A 26,254-nucleotide genomic window follows, 5' to 3' on the forward strand; every position below is an offset into this window, starting at 1 on the left:
AGAAAGAACAAAAAAATCCCAAATCAAATATTATATAATTATAATAACAAAGCTCAATGGGGACTTTGAGATTATGTCATCCAAACATCATTTTACAGATGACAAAACAGAAACACAGAGAGTCCTTTTTCACTTTATAGGTGAATTTATCCAAGTCATATTCTTATTTAGTTCTTTCCACTTACTTAAGTGTATTTACTTTTTTTATATGTCTCTTGGTTTCTATGGTTTCATTTCATTTTCTATTCAGTTAAAGGTTTTTCAAGAATATTTATATAATGGGATACTATTGGATAGTAAAAGTCTAACCTTTATTAGGATATTCATATGAACACATTTTCATATAAATTAGACTAGTATATAGTAGAAGCTCTGCCAAATTCTTCCCTCTTGCAGCTTTCTCTGCCCTTGTTTTCATTTTTCCTCTCTCAACATTCCCCACCCTAGTGCTTATGTGTGCTTGGGAGAACAGAAAGCAAAGGCACCCATAAGGATTAGTTCATGGGTTCTCCTACCACACTGGATTGCTTGTTGCCTCTGAGGATCCATATAGTCCTTCTTGTGAGTAGGATTAAGTTATGAGAATTTTTTTTCTTACATTTCCAAGTTTATTTCCCTGGCAAGGACCTCCTAGAGATTGAGGCAAACCTGAAAATCTGTATTCTCTAGTATAAATTATTCTCCTAATTCTCTTCACTCTGCTTTATATAAATCTTCCTAAGTTTATCTGAATCTGTCCTTTTATCACTTCTTAAAGCACATCTCATAATTTCTTCAGCTACTTTTCCAATTACTGGACACTTACTTTGTTTCTCTTTCTTTGCTACAACAAAAATTGTTGGAATAAATATTTTTGCACATTGGTATCATTTATGTCTGCCTTTGATCTCTTTGAGGGTGTATATCTTATTAGTGGAATGGTAATCAGAGGTTATGCATATTTCAGTGAATTTTTGTTATAATTACAAGTTGCTTTCCAGAAAATTTAAACTACTTCATAGTTCCACTATGAATTACATACATTAATATGATTATCATTCCGAAGTCCTGCTAATAATTATTTTCCTTTTTAAAAATCAAATCATTTTTTGTCAATTTGATGGAGATGAGGAAGAATCTCAGAGTTGTTTCAATTTTAACTTCTTTTGTTAGCATTTTGAAGCATTTTCCCACATGGCTATTAATAGCTTGCTTCTTTTCTTTTGAGAACTAAAATTATTTAGTAACCAGATCTCTAATAAATACAACATACTTGTAAATTTAATCTGCATTATTAACTTTTTTCCATCATTTTCTTAAGTCTAGAGTAAATTAAGGCCTAATTCATCGATTTTGGAGGAGTAAATGTTCATGCTGAAGATTTAGAGATTCGCTCTGGCCAGTTGATATGAGCTGGTTCCAACATATATCTTATTCTACATTACATTATTTGTAGCTATAGCCCACCTCAAGGTTCTGCTTTCAGCAAATCCACAGAAAAGAGTGTAGTATGCATATTGGTCACCAGATGGCTCCATCTTCAAATCTCAAACCTTAAACCACTAGTTAAATTCAGAGGGTTCTCTTGCACATGATTTTATCAAAGGAAGAATTCTTGATCTCAACAGAGACCATTCATCTATAAACTCATAGACTACTCTCTTTCACATCATAAAGATAGCTGGGCAGTTTTAGTCACATTCACTTACTAGCTAGCTTTGAATTTTAGTTTAGGGGAAAGAAAAGCAATATTCTGAATCTGAAATATTAAAATCATGAATTCTCTCATCCCACATCAACTCTGGGAAATCTACTGCTTTTTGTTGATCAGTCTCATTCACAAGATAATTGGTTTGTCAAAAGACACTTGGTTTGTTAAACCTGTAAAATAATACAAGTAAAGTTATATATGAGCATATAGCAAAACTAAAAATAATTCCTTCTCCAATAATCTCTGCTTTCCAAATCTCAATCGATGATAGAGACTAAAGAAAAAATTGGAATTTGAAACTTGCAAAAACTAGATTTGCCAAAAAAAAATATAGAGGGTTAGAGGATGGAATAAGATTAGTCTACCACCCTGATCTTGCCAACAACTTAAAGCAAATTTTAAAAAGTTTTTTTCTTAAGGTTTTTTTTTTGAGGGGGGAGGGGAATCTTTTCTTTTGCTACATGACTTTTATGGAAATGTTTTGCATAACTTCACATCTGTCTTCTCAATAGGGGCAAGGGAGGAAGAGAGGAAGGGAGAGAATCTGGAAGTCAAAGTTTTAAAAACAAATGTAAAAAAAAAAGTCTTACATAAAAAACTGGAAATATATACACACATATATGTATCAAAAAATGAAAGAATTTCTATTTTTCCTTATTGGGTATTTGTCCTTTCTGTAGTTTCTACAAAGTATATTCAAATCACAATTTAAAGATATTCCTTTCCAATAAATTAGGCGGTACTTCCTGAGACCTGACCGAAATTGTCTCTATTGCTTGCCTCAGGGCAAATCTTGCAGCCTAAGCCCATATCTCTGTTAGGACAAGGTCATTGTAGGGTAGGACACCATCCTCTTTGTTCATCTAGGAATCCTGGCAGCCACAGGATACATATCATGTCTGTTCCTACACTGAGGTGTCCTTATGGTAATATAGTTTTCCTGTTCTCTTTGTCTCAGAGGATTGGTAGTTTTACTTCGAGGTATCTTACAAATTATGGTTCAGCTGTCTGTCTCTTTGGAAATTTCCAGGCACTGTCAGCGGATAAAAATACAGAGGTTATTTCTCTGCTCAAAAGTCTCTGATGGCTCCCATTTTCTTCTAAGGAAACATGCAAATCCTCAGTTTGACATCAAATTCCTTAAAAATCTCTCTTCCACTTTTAGATTATTTTTGCTTTGTGCCCTGAAAAATTCTAATCATACTAGCCACACTTGCCATTCTGTCTCCCATCTCTGAGCCTTTGCTCAGACTATCTTTTGAACCTGTAACATATTCCAATCCTAAAATTCATGGAGTAACATCTTTGTGAAGCTTTCCCTGATCTTCCTGTGGCAATGCTCTTTCCATCCTCAAATCAGCTTTAATTTACTCATCTGCATATGTGACATATCATCCCCTCATAAATATAAGGCTCTGTTTTTGTCTCTAAACCCTTTGGTTTTTAGCACTAAATCCTTCAGATTATGGGTACTTAACAAATGTTTGGGCAGTGGATAGAGTGGATAGAGTACTGAGCTTGGAATCAGGAAAACTCATCTTCCTGAGCTGAAATCTGGTTGCAGACTCTTACTAGCTATGTGTCCCTGGACAAATCATTAATACCATTTGCCTCAGTTTCCTCATCTGTAAAATGAGCTAGATAAGGAAATAGCAAACTACTCCAATATATTTGCTAAGAAAACCCCAAATGAGGCCACGAAGTCTGACATAACTGAAACTATTGAACAAAAATAATGAAATGTTTGCAACAAAATGTTGCAGAGTGCTGTCATAATTCATTGCCCCAGTCTGTTGGTGTAGCTCTTTCAAAGGCTACTTCAGACTGTCTAATAAATCTAAAAACAATAAACCTTCTTTATTTTAGTTCCCAGAGGAAAACACATAAGATTCAAAATAAGATATACAGGGCAGCTAGGCGGCATAGTGGATAGAGAGCACCAGCCCTGAAGTCAGGAGGAACTGAGTTCAAATGTGACCTCAGACACTTAACACTTCCTGGGTGTGTGACCCTGGGCAAGTCATTTAACCCCAATTGCCTCAGCAAAAAATTAAGCCCCAGATCTTAGTTAATTAGACAAAGATGCAAATAGGTGAGATACACATCAGAGTACAGTTTATCATATCATTGTCTCAAGTATCTTTCTCCCAATGCTTTTAGTCTCTATTGTGGGCCCTTTTTCCTGTCCTAAGTTCAAAGGTTTGCCTTTAATCCAAAAAATGGTGTTTGTAATTTGCTTCAGTCACTAGATTATTAATTTATTATATTGACAAGCAGTCTCTGCTACTTCAATAAGAAAAGGGAGTTTTGGTGAGACAAGTTATTATAAGATTCAAGACCTGGAATGGATTCTTACCTCCTGGCCCTTTGCAGATTCATTCATTCATTCAGTGATAATTATTAAGCCCTTACAATATGCTAGATACTATGATAAATGCTAAAGATGCAAAAACCCTAGAAAAAGATGACTCTATTATTCATTCCATCCTCTGGAATGCTGATAGTGTCTTCTCTTTGTTTATATGTATACATCCTGTTTGTACATATTTCTTTGTAAATTGTCTCCATTAGACTGTGAGGTCCTTGATGAAGGGAATGGCTTTATATCCCTAGCAATTAGCTCAGTGCCTAACACATATTGGATGCTTAAAGTATGTTTTTTGAGTGACCACTTTCTCACTTTACTCTAACTTCTCAATCCCTTACAATCCAGTTTTCCTCACCATTCAAGTGGGAGTGCTCCAAAAAGGTTACCAATGATCTCTTGATTGCCAAACCTTGTCCATTCTGCCTCCATAATGTATTTTGCATCTGTTATTCATACTACAATCACCCTGATTCAGGCTTTTTATCACTTCTCACTTCTAGTACTTCAGTAGCTTCCTAATTGAGCTCCCTGATCTTTCCTCTCTGGATCCAGAGAAATGACAAATTGATATTGCTAAAGTCCAAGTCTAATTATTTCACTTCCTTACTCAAGAAGCCCTAGTGTTTCAATCTTACCTCTTGGAATATTTCTGTGGTATTTAAAGCTCTTTCATATAACTCTGTCTTCCTTCTCTAGTCTTTTTACTCACATTATTCCTTTTCATGTACTCTATGTGGTAAATGCTTAACAACCTGCTCACAAAAAAATTAATACCCGTGGGATATTAAAAATTTATTCTTAACATTTTCTCCATTCCTTTCTTAAGTTTCTCCAACAACAACAAAAATAATAAATCAAGGCCTAATTGGTAGTGTTTGCTCATTTAGGAAGAGTAAGCTCTATTGATCCAGTTGTCGTAAACTATAACTCCCAACCCCATGTCTTTATATACTATATGATCCTTACTTGAAATGTACCCTTTCCTACATTTAGTTTCCTTCAAATTTCAGCTCAATTATTATTCCCTACATGAGAGTTGAGCCTGATCTTCCCAGTTTTTCATGCCCTTGAATCTGGAAATTATTTTTATTCTTTTCATTTATAATTTGAATCTAATTTTCTATTTTTCCTCCAATAAAAAACAGAAATGCCTTGAGGTCAGAAATTGGTACTTTTTCAAATCCTTTTGCAATTTGGAACTGTCCTGCCACAGTTTCCCTAATTATCCTATTCAGTCCCGCCTCGGTTTTCCCGATTCTCAGTTGTGCTAAACCTCCCCTCACTCTTTATCTAAATGCTTGGTAGAGCATCAGAATACTTCTCATCCCAACTGTAAACTATCAGATACTGTCTTCTCCAGACGCCCCTCCCCATGTCCGGGGCTCCGCCCCCTCAGTGGCTCGCCCCACCCTGTCAGAGTCCCGCGGCCTCTCTCAGCACCGGACTCCGCCCCTGCCTCAGTGCGCCCTCTGCGGCTGAGCCACCGTGTAGAAGACATTGAGAACTCTGTTGGATGGATTCTCAGAGATGACGTCTCCTTCAGCCCTGGGACCAAACCGTGGCTCCATTAGTCCCAGGAAATCTCTCCATTTAGTATATTATGAAATACTACCTGACCTCTGTCTCGCTCAATTTCTCGGGCATTACACGCCCATTGCTTCTAACTCTGACTAAACTAACTCACGAACTAACTAAAGTTCGGGGACAAGCGGGGCAAACCTATTCTGCTTCCACATCAGACTGCCGCAGAATGGGGCCTTCTGTTTCCCACGAGGCGCTTCTCTAGGTTCGTGACCCCCAATTCTTTAGAGAAAGGTCAGTTCGGGGAGAGTCCCTAATATAACAAGCCATAGGATTCCTTCCCCGCCCCAGGGCCTCCATACTTCCTCATCATTATTTTCTTGGGGAGAGAACGACTATCAATCATAGTTGGGAAAGGAAGACTTTTACTGTTGTCAGGAAGCCGGGACGGAACCCATCCCAAGGGCCTTGTTTCCGGGAGGACTGCTTGCACTACGGGACTAGCGCGCATGCGCAGCCACCTGGAGCTTGTGGAGTGATCTAGTTTACTGCTGGCTGCCTTGACGTTAGTTTCCACCGCGTCCTTGCCAAAGTCGGGAGGTGCACGGACTGGTAGGTAGGGAAGAGCGACATTTTCAGCGGATTAAGGACCCTGACCCCGCTTGATGGGCCGAGTTGTATTAGTGGGCATCCCGCGCATGCTCTCAGACTCTCTGTTCCACTCATCCCCCTCCCCGTGCGATCTTGAGTGTTCCAGGCGGGTTTTCCCGGGTTGAGGCGTGACCTCTAAACTTCGGGCGCAGATGGAGGATGTAGCGGGCCTAGCGGGCAGTCAGTACTGTGCCGGCGGAGAGGGACGGGTGGCTGCAAGAGCGCGTCCCGGAGTAACTACCCCGGGCGGGGGCAGGGACATCCCTGGAGAAAGCGTGTCCCGATTCCGACTTCTGCGCTGACCCCGCCCCGGCGTGAAGTCGGAGGCTGGGATCTGACCTGTGCGGAGGAGGAGAGCCCGGTAAAAGCGAGCGCTCCGCCCACTACTCCATGTGACCGAACTTGGGACTTCTCCTCTCTGTTAAAAGCACCTACAGTGGAGGGGAAACTGATCTTCCTTAATTTTGATGGAAATATGCAAATTATTTGGCAATAAATCACCACGAGGTATAAGCTCTGAGATGAACTTTAGATGTCTTTTTCCTGCCCTGACGTCTGTCACAGTCCTGGAATAAGGGGAGGTTAATTGGGAAATTTCTTGCAAAAATGGCAGTTTTTCATGCAGTTTTGGAATGGGAAGGTGTCAGTGGGTAGGTGAGGAGAATGAGGAATCCCTTTGCTAGATATAATGACGTGTACCTGACAGGAGTTGGAGAGGAATGCCGTAAAAAGTTTGTGATTTGAGGGGATTTGTGCGAGGAAATGTGTATGTCAGACTTCACTTTAAATGGCCTGAGGTGAGAGAATTACAAAGGAAATATCTCCAGTTTCAAGTATTTATTATTTTTCAAAATTTTGTTTTCATTGATCATACTTTGAAACCTGAGATCAATAATTTTGTAGATGTGAACACTCCTTTTTAATCTGATGGATGCCTCTTCAGAGATGCTTTCCTTAAAAAAATCATCTTCTGTTACCATTCTGACCCTTTATGAGCTCGGGCACATCTGCTGAGTAGCGGACATGGAGTTGGTCACTAAGGAGAACCAGAATCTGTGCCCTCCCTGCGTGGGCTCAGTGCTATCTTCGTGTCATAAGGAGGGCATCGAAGCGGACTTAAGTAGAGATTATTCATTGAATGTAATTTGATTAGAATATGTCATTTTTTAATCTTTGTACAGTTGGGATCTCTTCCTCTGGACATGCAACCTTTAAAATATGCCTTGAAAGCCAGTCGGAGGCAGAGTCTGCTGTCCATGGTGATCTGGCAGATCTTCAGGACTTACAGAACAACAAGTAATTTCAAGACGAAAGCATATCCAGAGTTAGAAAAAGAGCAAGATAAGGGAGTCCGGAGAGATTTCAGCGCCAGGCTGGCCACAGGACCGACATTTCAGCACTTTTTAAGAAATGTCTCAACGCCTCAAGAGGAATCAGAAAAATCTGGTTCCTCCTCAGCAGTAGAGGATCTGCCCCCTTACCTTCCTGCAGAAGCCCTTGTAGGAAAAAGGAGAAAAGGTCTGTGTTTACTCCTTTCTGTCTCTGTGGTCTGCCTCAGAGTTAACAGTTTTCATGTCCCAGGTCTTAACTATTGATTACTGATTACTGTTCATTACTGTTACATTACTGATGATATTGATTACTGTTACATTTAATTTTTTCTCTCTTTTGTTTTATTTTGTATGTCTGTGACATTTAATTATTAAGATAAAGATCATCCATTTTTATTTTCTGTTAATTAGAACCCCTAGTTTTAACTTAATAATGTTTAGTATCTGTCATACTGCTTCATAATGGTCCTGAGCCTGAAGGGTTCAGAAGATTTGGCTCCACTTGAGGTTCATTATACAATTAGATATTTCCATGGAAGAAACGTTGAAATATTGCAGATATTAAATTTTATAGACTTGCATATTAACAAAAGTAAATTTATGTTCAGCTTGCCTATGGTTTGAATTCTTGGAAATTTATTCTTTTAGTATGCCTCTGTCTTGCTATATGATCTTTGCATAGTCTCTGCTTTTTTAATTGTTGAAATGATTGCTAAAAGGTATAAAAGAATAAAGAATCATTTACTTATGATGTTAAATAAATTCACTGTTCATTTTTGAACTGGGGAGTCAGCAAAACCTTAGTCACACTTTTTAGCTTTATGGAGAGTTTTGTAAAATTGCTATTGTTATTTCAGAGTAGCAGGATTACAGATTCCATAGCTGGTAGCTACTTTAATAAATTATCTGGCCCAACTCCTTTCCTTATTTTATAGATGAGATAGCTGATATGTGATGATATGACTCAGTTAATGCTTATGTAAAGCCATTACTAGTAAACCTGATATATCAGTGTAGTTTCAGGTGTTGTCAGGGCATTTTAAAAAGTATTCTTATGTATGACCCTTTCTTTGTTTTCCCTCTGTTGCATACTGTGTACTTATATGATTTTCTTTTTCTAGTCTATCTGGAAACATATGGCTGCCAAATGAATGTTAATGATGCAGAGATTGCTTGGTCCATTCTGGAGAAGAATGGCTACCTGAGAACTAACAGCCTTCATGAGGTACGATGTCATTTTAATTTTTCTTATACCATGGGCCTAGAAGTTCCTAAATATGGTTTGGAATATTGGTTTTATAAAATAAATGATGAAATATACTTCCCTTCTCTTGGTAGAAAGGTGGAAAATTGTGAGAACAAAATATTGCTTAAGCTATCAGCCATAATTGTTTTGTCAGTTGGTTTTATTTAACTTTTACTTTGTTATGTGAAGAAAAATTCATTGGTTTAGGAAGATGGCGTTTATTAGGAAATAATTTATGGATAAAGAATGAGTAAATTTTTTTTTAAATATCAAAAAAATGTTGTAGGGGATGTACATTGTAGTCTTTTTTGTTAAAGGAAAAAAAAATCTCTTATGTATGAGATGTTTTATTAAGCTCATTAGCCGTTAAATATCTTTTATTAGTTAGGTAGTCTACATATAAATGTTCTCATGGAACCAAAGGAAAAATATTAAAAACTAGGAGATGGTAAATAGTGTGATTACTGCAAACATGGCAGAGAATAAAGAGTTGGAGGCTACTAGGTTTTGCAATTTGGAGGTAATTGGTTATCTGGAGAGAATATCTTTCATTATAACACTGGGGTCAGAAACTGATTCACCAGGGTTGGAGGAATGAGTGGGTAGTGAGGAAATTAGTGGAATCATTGGAGTGATTATTCTTTTTTAGAGGTTAAGCAGTTAAGGTGTTGAGCCATTGGCTAGTAGTTTAAGGGAATGTCAGATTCAAGGTTTGGTCTTTAATTGTAGATTTGTAAGTGATGGGGGTAGGGAAAGCTGATAGGGAGGAATTAAAGATGATGAGAGAGAGGTTGAGAATGATTTTTGGAACAAAATCCCAGAGAAGAGGAGAGGGGATGAGATGTACATAATTTAGCATTTGCAAGTCCACCTTATCCTCCCACACCATTCTCCCAGAAGTTACCAGCGACCTTTTAATTATTAGATGTCCTGGCCTTTTCTTAATTTTTGTCCTTCTTGACTTCCCTGAAAATATTGACACCAATGACAGTCCTCTCCTCCTATATAATCTCTAAATTTTCAAGATACAATTCTCTTTTGGTTTTCCTCTTATTTATTATATTTTTGATTTCCTTTGCTTAGTTATCCCTCATTATCACATAACTGTGGGTGTGCTCTAAAACTTTATTTTCCACCTGCTTCTCTCTTTATTGGGTTTAATGATCAGGTGCATATAGTTCATTCAATAAATCAGCAAATATTTAAGTGCCTGCTATGTGCCAGACACTATACTATGTGTTGATGATACAAAAAAAAAGAAAAAAGAAAAACCCAAAAAACCCAAAATACAATTCCACCCTTGAAGGAGCTCACAATATGATAGGGAGACAACAAGCAAACAGATAGCTACAAAACAAAGTATATATAGGATCAGTAGGAAATTAGCACACAGAGAAGACAAGATGTTCTGTTAAAGATGAGATTTTAGTTGGTACTTGAAAAGCCAATAACTAGAGATGATGAGGGAGAATCTTCCAGACATGGGGGACAGTTACTTGGAGAAAATACTTGGGACAGAGAAATGGAGTATCTTGCTTGTGGAACACCAAGAAAGTCAGGGTCATTGGCTTGAAGAGTAATTTCATGGTAGGGAGTAAAGATTAAGAAGACTAGAAAGATAGAAGGGGGATAGCTTATGACTCTAGTTATATCTTGCTCTATTCTCCTTTCTGAATGAAACTGCTGCATCATCTGTTGGACATTTTAAACTTCATGCCCTATGTGCATCTTCAATTTAATGTTAAATGTTAAAAACAGAACTCAATGTTTTTGTCTCAAATCACGAAACCCAATCCTCTTCTGAATTTTTATTACTGTTAAGAATATTATCATCCTTCCAGTTACACAGGTTTGAACCCTCAATATCCTTATTTCCTTATTTTATTATTCCATAAATCCCTTCATATCCACCTCTATACTATTTCTTAAATCCATTTACTTTTTGTCTGCTTACACATCCACCACCTTCCCCTGTCCTTTATTCCTTTCCTGTGGTAGCATTCTAATTGGTTTCATCCTCTATATAACTGCCAAAGTGATTTTCTTTGTCCTTGTCATTCCCCTAACTCAGTGAACTTTACTTGTTCTCTGTTATCTCTAGGATCTTCCTTTGTCATTCAAAGTTCTTTATAACCTGATTACTAAAAGTTTACCTTCCCAGCCTTATTTCACATTACTCTCTACAATCCAGCCAAATTGACTTACTGTTTCTCATACCTAATATTTCATCTTCTTTCTCTGTCTTTGTGTACTGGTTGCCACTAGGATTGGAGTTTTGAGTGATAGAATAATGATTCAGAAGATTCAAGGGTAGAGTCCTGAATTTAAGATGTTGAAAGGATTCCAGAGAAGGCAGACCTGAAGGAGATCAGGGCAGGGCAGAATGACCAGAGATTGTCATGAGGATAGAGAGGCATAGGTGGAATTTGTACTAATAATTCTTCAAGGAATTCCTTGACTTCAAAAATGATCATTTTTCTTTTCTTTTTTTTCCTGCTTTCATCTCAGGCTGATGTGATTCTTCTTGTCACATGTTCAATCAGGTGAGGATTTGTCCATATTAGCAGATAAGAATAATTCACTGTCATTCATATTATGGAGTGTTGACCTGTCATCTGTAGGATATATGGTACTAGGCACTTAAAAACTTCTTAATAAATGTTTATCGAGTAACTATAAGTTGTAATGCTTTTTCTAAGAGTGGGCAAGGGGATTGATTTATGCTCAGTTTTTTTCACCCTTTGGATAGTTCTTTTTATTCTAGGACTAAGAATATACTGTATGTTCAGAGGACCTAATTTTCCCCCATTTGAAGTTAGGTATCTAGGTCTTACTAGCATTCTTTTCTAGTTAAATATAGGTGTTTTTGAGTTAAATACCTTGTTTTCCTTTCTAAATACAGCTGTATGTTTTATTAATGCTCCTTTTAGAAAATTGTCAGTTTCCAATGTTTCTCTCTCCCTACTCATAGAACATCCAATAATAAAATTCAGCTATGCAAAACAAACTGATGTTAGCCATGTCTGAACATGTATGCTACATTCCATATCTGTCATCCAAATCTTCTCTACAAATGGCCAAAGGTTTGATTGCTTGTCAGACTTCTCAAGTCATTATTAGTTACTGCATTGAACAGAGTTCTGAAGCAAAACAGAGTTCTGAAGGAAAACAATATATTACTGTGTAAAATGTTTCTTCTGCTTACTTTGCTTAACATCAGTTCATGCATATTTTTCATAGTTATTTTTCTACTAGTAATTACATTAAAATTGCATTACATGAATGATCCCTCTCTGCAAGGCTACTGAGAGGACCAAAGTGATTTATAACATTATTTTCTCTTCCTCCACTTATTTAAAAGGTTGGTACTTTTAAATGTGCTGATCATTTTAATTCTAACTTGGTCTGTTGTTTTATGCTACAGGGAGAAGGCTGAACAGGCTATCTGGCATCGTTTAAAACGACTTAAATCTGTAAAGGCTAGACGTCCCAAATCACAGGTTCCTCTTCGAATTGGGATTCTAGGTATCCTAAAGTTTGGAAGTGACAGTTATTTTGGTGGATTGAGCTTTATATTGCTGGAATTTAGATTTTTCCTTGGAGATGGCCACTTGTGAACTCTCGAGCAGACCCAACAGGACATCATTGTATCTTAGCTTTACTATACCAAAGTCTCCCATAGAGCAAAGTCTTGTATATTACAGTGTTGGGAAAAAAAATACAGAATAAAGAAAATGTAGTTTCTGTGAGCAACTTGCAGTCTGAAGGAAACACATGGCCCTATGTACCTAGGGAGTATGTGTAATAAAAGAAGGCTCAGTAGGGCAATGTTTTAGTTACCCCAAAAGAGCTACCATTTTATTAATGTGAGTTCTTTCTCCACGTAGATCACAATTCTTCATATTATAGTTAAAGACATTCGTAATTGCTATGGCCAAAAAGTCATCATCTGGTGGCTGACCCCATAGTTATGAGCCTTTTTTGAGCTTAAGTAGACTCTCCTTAGGATTTAGAGCTAAAAGGAACCTTGGAGAATATCTTCTCCTCTCCCCTTCTTTAGTAGGTGAAAAAATTGAAGCCTAGTTTTTCAAACAACAATCACAACATAAAGCTGGTTCCTAAGACCTTACTCTACAACAGTTCTTATCATGTGATATGACCTTCCCAGAGTTTGTGGTCACCTCTATGTCATGACTTATCAGAGTAGCACTTTAATGAAGACTTTCTCTTCCTAAACCTTTAAAGAAGGGGCTGAGATTTCCCTGAGCTAGTCTTTGATAATTTCAAAGAGAATGAGGAATGGGGCAAACATCTATGATTACTTCTCATGCTTTTGACCTAAAGCACATTATTGGAAAAGATAGATCATACAGTGGTAGTAGAGTCTTTGCTAGTGTAATATTGTGGCACGAGCACTGACTCTGGAGTCATAGGACTTGGTTTAAGGTCCACTTCTTATATTTACTACTTGTGAAAGGCCCTTAATCTCTCTGGGTCTCATTTTCCTCAACTAAAGCCTTGTCCAGTCCTAAGTTTATAATCTTTTGGTTTCTCATGCTATTATGAACTTCTTGGGAATTTTCCTTAAGAATTGTATATCAAGATACATTTTAAAACTTCCTCAAATATTTCATTAATCTCCATTGGTAGTCAATTCTTCTACCAATGTGGATAACTCCTCTGGTTTAGCAAAAATATTTTGAGAATTATTGTGTTTGAAAATCTTATCACATTGCAGACAATAGTAATAAATCTTTCTGAATTGAATTTATCTTTGTGTAAGAAAAACATAAATCTATCAATAAGTCCCTTTTAGCATGGTATCATAGCCAGAGTTTATGCATCCTGGCCTGGCCTTTGAGAACCCAGAGTAGTCTCTATAATATTATCAGCTCATTGTCAAATGCTCCAGGTTTTTTGCTAATAGTTAAATATGTCTTAGATACCATCCAAGAGTATTTGTTCCTGGAAACTTGAGACACATCCTCCTTACAGCCAAGCACTGTGGAGGTGGGGGGGTGAGGGGGGAATGGGACTCTCAAACATAGATCATATATTTCCCATATTTTTAAAAGCACCCACTGGGAAAGGGGTTGGGAGGAGAAAAGGCATTGACATAGGTATAGAAAAAAAAAACAAACCTCTCCTATTACTGCATTATTTTTGGCCTATAAATCTTTACAGATAATGGTCAGTTCAATTTAAGGCTCATGCATTTAAAAGGTTTCTGAATAGGTGGCTGTTTTCTTTTCCTCAGGCAGTTTGATGATCAGATGACCATTTATTTGTGCAGAAAAATACTCATAGGAAATGTAGGTTTATGTGTTTAGCATGAGCTATGAGAAACACTACTGCATTGCTATATTTTCCCTTTCCCAGGATGTATGGCTGAGAGGTTGAAGGAAGAGATCCTGCAGAGGGAGCAATTGGTGGACATTATAGCTGGGCCAGACTCTTACCGGGATCTTCCTCGACTGCTGACTTTAGCTGACTCTGGCCAGCGATCTGCTAACGTTTTGCTTTCTCTGGAAGAGACCTATGCAGACATCATGCCTGTTCAGACAAGTCCAAATGCCACGTCAGCATTTGTGTGAGTATTTCCTCAGTGATTGGTTTGAAGTTCTCCTTTTGATGATTCTTGTATTAGTTCAGATACAAATGATACAGAATCTTGTGTTTTATGCCTTAATTCTTAAAGAGGACAAGTTTCTACATGTCTCTGAGATCTGAATGTAATCTTGAGTGGCTATGTACCCTAAAAGAAACTCAGAACAATGAAAGATGTCAATGTTGAGAACCTTTTAATTATTTTTTGGATCTCAAAGAATATCCTTTGATAATTTCTTATGCTTTTATCCCAGGTCGATTATGCGAGGTTGTGACAACATGTGTAGTTACTGCATCGTTCCTTTCACGCGGGGTCGTGAAAGGAGCCGGCCAATTGCCTCCATTCTGGAGGAAGTGAAGAAACTCTCTGAGCAGGTGATATATTATCTGTGCTTTATTCCTTTTTAGTACTGGGGGGAAAGTAAGAGACTGATGTGGTCTGCTAATGCCATAAATGAAGGACCTAAAGTTGGAAGAGGGAACTTCTCAACTGGTGTTAAGTAAAAGATCTCTAGGTCGTTGATAAGTATCTCTATTTTTGTATGTATCTTTAACTTCTTGTCATCAACTGATAATTTCTCTTTTGTCTTCAAATATACCCAACTCTTTTTAATCCTTAAAAATCCTTTAGGATCTTCTTATTTCCTTAAAATATTAACCTATATATGTATACATATATTGTATTTAATATTGTATTTAACTTTAACACATTTAACATGTATTGGTCTACCTGCCAACTAGGGGAGGGGGAGGGGAAAAGTTGAAACAGAAAGTTTTGCAAAGGTTAATGCTGAAAAATTACCCATGCATATATTTTGTAAATAAAAAGCTATAAGAAAAAAATATCCTATAGCCTATCTCCTTCCTTTCTTGACCAAACTTCCAAAAGATAGTTTTCACTCACTTCTTGGAACTTTAAAATCTGTCTTCTAAACTAAATTGAAACTGCTCTTTCCAAAGTTATCAATTATCTTTTAATTAAATTAAATTAAAATTTAATTGTCAGATTTGAAAATCTTTTCTCAGACATCATCTTTGGAAGTTATCATGAGATTTGAAGAACAAGAATGTTTTATAGCTCATTCTTGTTCAAGCCAGTAACTGAACTAATGAGCATTATTTATACTCATTCTTCATAGTTTCGTATTCACCTAGCTTGGTCAGATATAGTTCATTTAGTGCTGTCAAATTGGAAAGAACATTATTTGAAAATCATGTTGCTTTGCAAAGCTGGGATCTTTACCAACATTTCAGCAGAGGCTATTTCCAATTGTTATATAGATAATATTTGATAATGATATAACAGTTTATTAGTATCTTTTGTGCTCATCTCTTTTGAATATCAGAAACAAATATTTAGCAATGTCACTAAAGAAAGAGTGCTGGTGCCATTCTTTCAACATTTTTAAAGTTTATACTTTTTTAAAAAGTTGAAGTAGTTAAATTAGGATTGTCTTGTTAGTATTTATTCAATCACAGAATGCTAAACTTAGAAGATACTTCAAAAGTTGCCTCAGTTCCTTCTCTTCATCCTTATGTGATGTTCAGTGCCATCATCATCTTGATCACTACAGCTTATTAGTGTCAACTCAAAAGTGTCATATGCAGGACTAAGTGTAGTACTCTAAATGTCATCAGATTAGAGCAGAGTCCAGGGAGATCATCTCTTCCCTCATTATAAACAGTATATCAGTACATCTTAAGATCGAATTTTTTTCCCCTTATTAAAATTTCACACTGAATTTATAGTCCACTCTAGTCCTGAAAAATAAATTTGATTATGTTGAAGTTATGATTAATTTAAAAAAAAATTTTTATTAAAAAATGAACAGAAAAGGAATACAAAAACAAAAGAAAACATTGTCATGTGCCTAGCAGAACATCAGGCAAGATTCAAAATATATAACAACAAATTTCCAATTCAAGAAAGTGTATATATATATATATATATATATATATATATATATATATATATATATATATATAGTTTCTCTTTCTTTTTTTTATTAATTTTATAATTATAAATTTTTTGACAGTATATATGCATGAGTAATTTTTTTATAACATGTATCCCTTGTATTCATTTTTCCAAATTTTCTCCTCCCTCCCTCTACTCTCTCTCCTAGATGATAGGCAATCCCATACATTTTACATGTGTTACAGTATAACCTAGATACAATGTATGTGTGTAAATCCAATTTTCTTGTTGCATGTTAAGTATTGGATCCTGAAGGTATAAGTAACCTGGGTAGATAGACAGTAGTGCAAACAGTTTACATTCACTTTCCAGTGTTCCTTCTCTGGGTGTAGTTGTTTTTGTCCATCATTGATCAAAGGGAAGTGAGTTGGATCTTCTTTATGTTGAAGATATCCACTTCTATCAGAATATGTCCTCATACAGTATTGCTGTTGAAGTGTATAGTGATCTTCTAGTTCTGCTCATTTCACTCAGCATCAGTTCATGCAAGTCTTTCCAGACCTTTCTGAATTCATCCTGCTGGTCATTTCTTACAGAGCAATAATATTCCATAACCTTCATATACCATAATTTACCCAACCATTCTCCAATTGATGGACATCCATTCATCTTCCAGTTTCTAGCCACTACGAAAAGAGCTGCTACAAAAATTTTGGCACACACAGGTCCCTTTCCCCTCTTTAGTATTTCTTTCGGGTATAAGCCCAGTAGTAGCACTGCTGGATCAAAGGATATGCACAGTTTGATAACTTTTTTGGGCATAGTTCCAAATTGCTCTCCAGAATGGCCGGATTCTTTCACAGCATCACCAACAATGTATTAGTGTCCCAGTTTTCCCACATCCCCTCTAACATTCATCATTATTTGTTCCTGTCATCTTAGCCAATCTGACAGGTGTGTAGTGGTATCTCAGAGTTGTCTTAATTTGCATTTCTCTGATCAGTAATTTATCTATCTGTGTATATATATAGGTGTGTGTTTGGCACATACAGCTCCCTTTCCCCTCTTTAGTATTTCTTTGGGGTATAAGCCCCGTAGTAGCACTGCTGGATCAAAGGGCATGCACAGTTTGATAACTTTTTGGGCATAGTTCCAAATTGCTCTCCAGCAAGAAAGTATGTATATTAGAGGAAGAAATTATACTCATGAATTTCCAAATTTACTTTACATCCATATAAATTGTTTTTTGGGGGTTTTTTTGCTGTGCAACTTTTGTCCCTGCCTTTATTTCCTCATCATGCCCAAGCAAACCATAGTTAAGGAAAGATATATTTATGTATAGTTGTGTATATATATACACAGATAGATAAATATACACATCTCACCCCTTCTTCTCCCCCCCCCCCCCCCAAACACATATCTTTCCTATCCCTGCAGAGTCTTTGCTTTAATTCTCTTCCTAACTTGCCATGCTATTACTTAACTTTCCCCCACTCCAGGATCCCTCCCTTGCCTTTTTTCCTCACTCTTTGCTTCCCCCTCTGCCCATTCCTCCCCCCTTATTTCTTTATAGATTTTGGAGGATGCTATACTTTCATGTTATGTATATAGTGTTTCCTATTTAACACAATTCTGATGTGAGTAGATTTTCAGAACTAATAGCCCTCCTCCCTTTAATGCCTCTGCCTATTATGTGTTTTCCACAAAGGATTTTGTTGCGGTGTGGTGATCAGTAGATTGTTTTTTATTTCTACTTTCCCCTCATGTTCCATTGTTCCAGGACAATTTTCTTGGATTACCTTCCTGCATTATTGTGTCAAGATTCTTTTTTTGTTCACAACTTTTAGGCAGTCCAGTTATTCTTATATTTTCTCTTCTTGATCTGTTCTCTATATCTCTCTCTTTTTTTTTTTTAATGTTTCACATTCTGTTCTATTTTTTTCATTCTTTATAATCTGTTTTGTTATTTCTTAGTCTCGTAGTTTCATTGGCTTCCCCTTGTTGAATTCTAATTTTCAAAGAATTATTTTCATCTTTGAGACTGTATCTCCTTTCTAGTTGGTTAACTTTTCTTTCATAACCTTCTTGTTTTTCTTGGATTATTATTATTATTATTATTATTATTATTTTAGTTTTTCCTCAATGTCTCTCATTTGATTTTTAAATTCTTTTTTGAATTCTTCTATAAATTCTCTCTGGGTAGGGAGCCATTTAATGTTATTTTTTGAGGTAGAAGTTTTTTTTACTTTCAGTGTCCTCCTCTGAAAATGAATCCCAAGTCTTCCCTTTTCCTGTAGTAAGTTTCTATGATTGGATTCTTTCTTTTTTGCCAGTTTATTTTTTTTAATAAGGGATATTAGTATAAGTATCTCTAATCATGGGGTGAGGTAAAGGTGACCTGGTACCTCCAACCAAAAGCTCCCCTCTTCTGCAAGTGCCTGCAGTCTGCCCCACTACCTCTGCACTTGCCAAGTATGCTGGTTCCTCCTCGAGTCAGGCAAACTGCTGGGCCTAGGGTCCCTCATCAGTCGAGGTTCACCCAGTTTTCCCAGGCTCAGACTCCTGATTCTTCAAGCAGTGGAGGAGGTGAAAGTTTCTGTGGTTCTTGCTGAGGCTCCCACCATACCCAGCTAGCCCCAGACTCCCTATTTGTTTAGGTGCTGCTAATCTGGAGGTATTTGCTCTTTATATATGTTAATCCCCAGTCTAAGGACTTTCTTCAAATCTTCTTGACTTGTACCAGAGGACTTCTGTTCTACCCCAAACCTTGATTTTTCACCAGCTTATGTTCAAATCATGAGGATCAAATTTTTTCTATTTGTGGAAGAAATCTAAAGAGCTTGAAATTTACCAATCTATTCTGCTATCTTCCCAGAATCCTCCCTCCGAAATTATGATTAATAAGGAACTTCTCATATACTTCAATGACAAAGGAAGTGGAGGGTGCAAATTTAATTTGTTTTCCTTTTTCTGTTGATCCTAAAATTCTTTTATTTTCATTCAAAGTTCCTTTGTTTGTTTATCTATCTATCTATCTATCTATCTATCTATCTATCTATCTCTCCATCCATTCATCTCTCTCTGGATGCAGATGAGGGGAAAACCAGGAAAAAAAGGGTGAAAATAGTATGTGTTAATCTACATTCAATCTCCATAGTTCTCTCTCTGGATGCAGATGCCAGTTTCCATACAAAGTTTATTTGAATTGCTGAGAAAAACCAGAATTATTATGGTTGATCATCAATACAGTCTTCTTGTTGTGTACAATGTTTTCCTGGTTCTTTTTGCTTTACTCAGCATCAATTTGTGTAACTCTTTGCAGAATCTAAGATTTTTAATCCCATTAAGAAGAGAGAAATTGGATGTCCTGAGATTCTGGAACGTAGATGTCTTTTTAATATTACATATGATGTTTAACATATTTGGATTGCCATCTAGGGGAAGGTGGGGGGGGGGAAGGATGAGAAAATCTGAAACACAAGGCTATGCAAAGATCAATGTTGTCAAATTATCCATGCATATGTTTTAAAAATGAAAAGCTTTTTTTTTTTTTAATAAAAACAAATAAATTTGCAATAAAAAAAGAAAAGAAAATAATATTACATCTAAATAAAGGTTCTCTTTAGAACAGGCAGAAGCAGGAGGAATATGGCTCCTTTAATCTTGCTCAAAAGCATAGAATAATGTAGTCAAGTTTTGGATCATCTGGATGGTTACAGTTTGTGGGAGTGTTTTGGTAAATCTGAATGGCAGTTATACCAAATTAGTTTTAGTCACATCTTATCTAGTGCTTAATATGATATAATTGCTTAAAATTTAAACTTCTGTTTTTTTTATCCACTTTATTTCCAAAATAGTGGTTTGGTATGAAGGTAAAGTATTTCCTAATTCCTCTTGTTATGTATTTATGCCATTATGCAGGGTCTGAAAGAAGTGACACTCCTTGGTCAGAATGTCAATAGCTACCGAGACAACTCAGAAATCCAATTCAATAATGCAGCACCTACTAATCTGAGTCGAGGATTTAGTGAAAATTATAAGATGAAGAAAGGAGGTCTTCGATTTGCTGATCTTCTGGATCAGGTCTCCAGAATCGATCCTGAAATGAGGATTCGCTTCACATCTCCCCACCCCAAGGATTTTCCAGATGAGGCAAGTATTGAATCTATGAGGAAGTGATTTTATTTTGATGGAAACCTTTCCTACCTTTAGAAAGCACAGCTTCAGGACCAAGCAAAAGGCTGGCATAATTTATTCCCTGTCTTTGAAATCTATTGTTCTTTTGTAGGAATGTAAAATGCTTCTGTGGATAAAGATGGAAGGTTGAGCCTAAGGTTGGGGTCAGTTGTTGGCTAAGTGAATCTTGAGAGAAGTGGCAAGTCTGAAAAGAGGATTGGTCATTAGGATTTTTATATTATTCTTGTTATTGTATTACTCAAGGAAATAAATTTTCCTCAATTTCATATAAAATAATTTTTTACATTTGGTATTAAAACTTTGAGTTTCATAATTTTATCCTTCTCTGCTCCTTTCTCATTGAGAAGGTACATGTGAAATTATGCAAAACATTTCCATAAAAATTATAAAAGAAAGCAGATTCTCCCCTTCTTCCCACAAAAAAACTAAAGAAGAGCAATGTTTAAAAAGAAAAGTATGCTTCAGTCTGGATTCAGACACAATCAGTTTTTTCTCTGGGTATGGATAGTATTTTTCATCTTAAGTTCTTCAAAGTGGTCTTGGATCATTATATTGCTGAGAATAGCAAAGTCATTAAGAGTTGATCATCACATAACATTGCTGTTACTCTGTAAACAGTACACTTCACTTTGCTTGAGTTCATGAAGGAGCATCTTCCTTCTCATTTCTTATAGAACAATAATATTCCAATCACAATCATAAACCACAATTTATTCAGTCATTCCCTAATTGATGGGCATTCCCTCAGTTTCCAATTCTTTGCCCTGAGAACAAAGTTGATATAAATATTTTTATACATATAAGCCCTTTTCCTTTTTTTAAATTTAATCTCTTTTAGGATTCATGCCTAGTAGTGGTATTGATAGGTCAAAAGATATGCATGATGTTACGGCTCTTTGGGCATAGTTCATATCTTTTGATAATTTATCAATTGGGGAAAGGAATTTATATATTTAAAATTTTACTCAGTTTCCTATATATTTGAGAAATGAGGCCTTCATCAGAAAAATTTGCTTCAAAATTTTTTTCACAATTACTATTTCTAACTATTTCCTTCTGCTTATTTTATTCTTTCTCTCCTTTCATTCTCTTCATTCTCAAAATAGTTTTGATTCTTACCAGGCCCTCCCCTGATATGCCCTATCTTCTTTTACCCTCCCCCCCTTCTCATATCCTTTTCTCCTACTTTCCTGCAGGGTAAAATAGATTTCTATATCCATATTGAGTGTATATGTTATTTCCTCTTTGAGCCAATTCTAATGAGAGTAAGATTAAAAATCCCCTTCTCCTTTCCCTTCCTCCTCTTCCTCTCCATTGTAAGAGCTTTTTCTTGCTTCTTTTATGGCAGATAATTTACATCATTTCATCTCTTCCTTTCCCTTTCTCTTAATACATTCCTGTCTCATCCCTTAATTTTCTTTTTAAAAATATTATCCCTTCATAGTTACCTCAATCAGTACTCTTTTTTATCTACATTCCTTCTAACTGCCATAATGAGAAAGTTCTTAAGAGTTAAGTATCTTAAGAGTTACAAGTATCATTTCCCCATGCAGGAATGTAAAACAGATGAAACCTTGTATAAACCTTGTTAAGTCCCTTATGATTTCTTTTTCCTGATTACCTCTGTATGCTTCTCCCGAGTCTTGTATTTGAAAATCAAATTTTCTATTTAGCTCAGATCTTTTCATCACAAATGCTGAAAGTCCTCAATTTCATTGAATATCTACCTTCTCTCCTGAAGAATTATACTTAGTTTTGTTGGGTGTAATCACCTGATTCTTGGTTCTAGCTCTATTGATCTCTAGAGTATATCCCAAGCCTTCTGATCCTTTACTGTAAAAACTTCTAAATCTTGTATTATTCTGACTATGACTCCACTATATTTAAATTTGTGTGTTTCTTGATGCTTGCTATATTTTCTCCTTGACCTGGAAGATCCAGAATTTGGCTGTAATATTCCTGGGAGTTTTCAATAAAAATTAATACAGCCATCCGTATAAGCAGGTATTGTCATTGTTCTGTGACAGTAACATTCTGTGGGTATTCTTCTATTTTCAGAAGGTTTTATGTTGTTATGCCAGTAACTGGTGGGGGTGGGAGAATCAATCAGCAGATGTTAGAGTTTAGTCAGTCAATCAGAATTTATTAAGATGTTCCTGGCTTGGGGGCAGCTAGGTGGTGCAGTGGATAGAGCACCAGCCCTGAATTCAGGAGGATCCGAGTTCAAATCTGGTCTCAGACACTTAACACTTCCTAGTTATGTGACCCTGGGCAAGTCACTTAACCCCAGCCTCAGGAAAAAAAAAAAAAAAAAAAAGATGTTCCTGGCTAAGTAGAATGGTGTGTGACGTCAGAACCAATTTAGTTTGAAAGGAAATTGAACTGTAGCCAGATACAAATTTGAAGCCATATGAAAAGAGCAACAATTAATGCCTTTTGTTACTTTTGATATTCTTGACTTCAATACTGATAGGTAATAGTGTAGAGGAGAGCCTGGAATCCAGGTCCCAAACTTTTGAGGCCATTATTGTTTCTACACTATATAACTCATTTTGAGTTCTAAGAAAATAACTGTATATTTATTTAAGAAAATTCAGCCAGATCTTAGATCTGTTATTAGTGGATGGTTAGGAATTCATGAATAATTTTCTAAATCTCAATTTAGCCTTTAGTTTCAGCATCTTCCTTCATTGAACTTTTTGCCTATGCACTAATAGCTTGTAAATCTTTTATTTTTTCTTCCCCTTTCATTTTTGTGGGAGTGCTATGGCATACTAGAAAGGAGGAAGAATAAAGTTATGGTTTGGACCAGGGCTTCTTAAACTTTTTCCACTTACAGCCCCTTTTCCCTGAGAAATTTTTACATGATCCTGTGCACCTATGTATATAAAATAGGTATCCAAACCAAATACTTACTGATAATAAATCATAATTTCATGATTCCCCCCACATTCAGTTATGAGACCCCATGTGGGGTCATGACTCACAGTTTAAGAAGCTGTGGTCTAGGCAACCCAAGCTAATACTATCCCTACTTCTCTATGGCCAATTCTCACTTATTCAGTAATTGACTATGAAGAGTAAGAATTGTTAGCTGTTAGTCATAGAAGAAGCAGTACCATTTGTTGAAACTTTAATGACTCTTTCAATTGTCCTTTTTGGTCCAGGTTCTACAATTGATCCAGGAGCGGAATAATATTTGTAAACAGATCCATTTGCCAGCTCAGAGTGGAAGCAGCCGGATCTTGGAAATCATGAGAAGAGGGTCAGTTTTTTTGGGGACTATTGACTTAACACCATAAATTGCTATGTATTTTTGCTTGTCTTAGTTTCATCTATTGCTCATGAATCTGTAGGCTTTGGAATTTAGCATATGTTTGACAAAGCAAAAACCTGAAAAGCAGATATACTTTTATTGTTTTTAACATTAACAGCCCTTGTTTACTTATCTTTTCTCATGGAAATTAACACTGTAGAGTTAATAGAGACTAAGAAAAATAATTCAGTACATAGCAAGCTTAAACTATACCATTTGGCTGGTTTGTTACATTGGTATAGGCTTTTGGAAATGACTTTAAATGTTTACTTATTCTTTTCTTTATTAAGAAAGAAGTAAAAATAATTAACACTACTATCCCAAGTCCCTGGTTAGTCTAAAGCACAGATTTTTAGTTACAGCAGGATTTTCCTGGACTTTTACTTAAACAATACTATAAAAACACAAAACCTTTGGGATGTGATATTTTGGTGAAATGGAAGCAAATTTTGGCAATTCACAATATTTAAGATCCCTTACATAATATAATTTAGTTCATAGGATTATAGATTTAGATATGCAAGGGAGCCTAGAACCTAGAGGGAAAAGGGACACTTAGTCTGAACCTCTCAGATTGAGTTAATCTTTTCCTTACCTCTCATTGTAGATATACAAGGGAAGCTTATTTGGACTTGATTTATCATATCAGAGAATCCATTCCAGGTAAACTTTTTTTAAGCAATATCTTTTGTTTTTTACACCTCAAATTCCCTAATGTGCCTCCTATTTCCAAACTTCCCCTCATTATAAAGAAAAATAGTTAAGTCAGGCTTTCTTAATCTTTTTTGTGTTTATAAACTCCTTTGGCAATCTAGTAAAGCCTATGGATCCCTTCTTAAAATGTTTTTAAATGTGTAAAATAGAATATATAAGGAAACCAATTATGTTGATACATAATTATCAAAATATAAAACAAAGGAAAAAAGTTCACAGGTTAAGAACCTTGAATTAAGCAAGACCAAATAACACAAGTACATCCTGTACTTGTGGTCTCCCTTCTTCCTTTTTGGAGGAGGGAGATTTTCATTTATTAATATTTTCCTGCCTAATCTATAGCATTTTTATTCTAGGTTAATATTCATTAACCTTTTTTACTGGTCATATTTCCCCTAAGATCACAAGTTCCTTTAGTCCAAACATAGGCAATTCTGGGCCCCTAAAACAATCATTAGTAGCTGCCCACTTCACCATACTCACCTTTTATTCCTTTTACTTTTCTGATTTTCTTAGTAAACATTATTAAACCCTTGTCTTGTATGTTGTGCTCTGCCAGATATTGGGAATATAAAGATAGAGTGCCATTTTTCTTGCTCTGTAAGATCATTCAATCAGTTGTACTTGAGTCCCTTTCTCCTTATTTTGTTTTTAGCCCTAAAAAGATCATAATTTAAGAATACTGTAAGGAACTAAGCTGCATCAGTTGAAATAGCAGTGTATTTTATCTATAAAGAAAATAGAGATCAGATGCAAAGTTTTATTTCAAAGTTACATTTGTGTCACTTATCACATTTGATCTTTCTAGAGTTGGTCCTGCTTCACCCATATATTTGTTAGCAAATTGCTTCACTTTAGTGCTATAGAGATTATCAGGCCCAGTTCTACATTAGGTTCATATCAGATAGAAGATAGTTTATGCTCTCTAAATGCATAAACAAGGAAGAATTAATCTTAGATTCAAATTTTATGTAGCTAATATGTGTTAAGACACATTATTTTATGTAATGTATCATTTTAAATTCTGAGTTTTGAGATTATAAAAATTATTTGCTTGACAATTGTCATTGATTGTTGTTTATATTTTTGTTTTAATTCATGAGACAAATTGTAATTGCTTTATTGACACATTATGTGAAACCTTCTTTGGTGTAGATCACAAAGAGATTGTCAAACTTTCATTCTCTTTAGAACGAACAATATTAAACTGAAATTCCAGAGTCATACATCAGTGAATGAGAATTAAAAGTAGACCAATTTGGAAATGTGGACTTGAATTTAAGTCTAAAGGCAGCATTTGGAATGAAATTGATTTTTCAACCAGGTAGAATGACAATGGTAACTATAACATAGCTAATTAGGTTTAATCTTGATTTCTAAACATTAGTCATTCTTACTGGAAATGGAATTTATATGTGATAAGTTCAGAAAAATTGAAGTAGGCACTTTATCTGTGTTGCACTTAGTAAGAAAGAGTTCTTACTTTGTGTGTACATGGATTATCATCAGAATAGATTCGCCTTTCTGAAGTCCTGTGCTTTATTGGCAGGGGACACATTTCTGGGATGAATGCAATGAAGTGAGAGCATGTTCAGAGAGGAGTGACCATTATGGTAAAATAACTGGAGACCATGTCCTTGGAGGTTCAGGAGAAGGAACTGGGCCTTAATTGCTTGCCTACTTAGAATGTTTTTT

General features: G+C 35.9%; 1 protein-coding gene across 5 annotated transcripts in view; it reads left to right on the plus strand.

The window, feature by feature from the left end:
- Positions 1 to 5,493: 5,493 nt before the first annotated feature.
- The window catches only part of CDK5RAP1 (CDK5RAP1 mitochondrial tRNA methylthiotransferase), a 39,054-nt gene continuing 18,293 nt past the window's right edge, over positions 5,494 to 26,254 (plus strand). The window contains exons 1-10 of one of the 5 annotated variants that reach the window (XM_074292720.1): positions 5,494 to 5,873; positions 7,412 to 7,748; positions 8,683 to 8,786; positions 11,316 to 11,350; positions 12,232 to 12,332; positions 14,187 to 14,397; positions 14,669 to 14,789; positions 20,254 to 20,484; positions 23,697 to 23,794; positions 24,453 to 24,508. In XM_074292720.1, the coding sequence (XP_074148821.1) occupies positions 7,433 to 7,748; positions 8,683 to 8,786; positions 11,316 to 11,350; positions 12,232 to 12,332; positions 14,187 to 14,397; positions 14,669 to 14,789; positions 20,254 to 20,484; positions 23,697 to 23,794; positions 24,453 to 24,508 (1,273 nt within the window). In that variant the 5' untranslated portion in view covers positions 5,494 to 5,873; positions 7,412 to 7,432. Of the gene's footprint in view, positions 6,738 to 7,411; positions 7,749 to 8,682; positions 8,787 to 11,315; positions 11,351 to 12,231; positions 12,333 to 14,186; positions 14,398 to 14,668; positions 14,790 to 20,253; positions 20,485 to 23,696; positions 23,795 to 24,452; positions 24,509 to 26,254 lie in introns of all 5 variants that reach the window. The other 4 variants (XM_074292719.1, XM_074292721.1, XM_074292722.1 and 1 more) reach the window with 4 other exon arrangements.

Source organism: Sminthopsis crassicaudata, chromosome 2, assembly GCF_048593235.1.
Source record: "Sminthopsis crassicaudata isolate SCR6 chromosome 2, ASM4859323v1, whole genome shotgun sequence".
Lineage (NCBI taxonomy): Eukaryota > Metazoa > Chordata > Mammalia > Dasyuromorphia > Dasyuridae > Sminthopsis > Sminthopsis crassicaudata.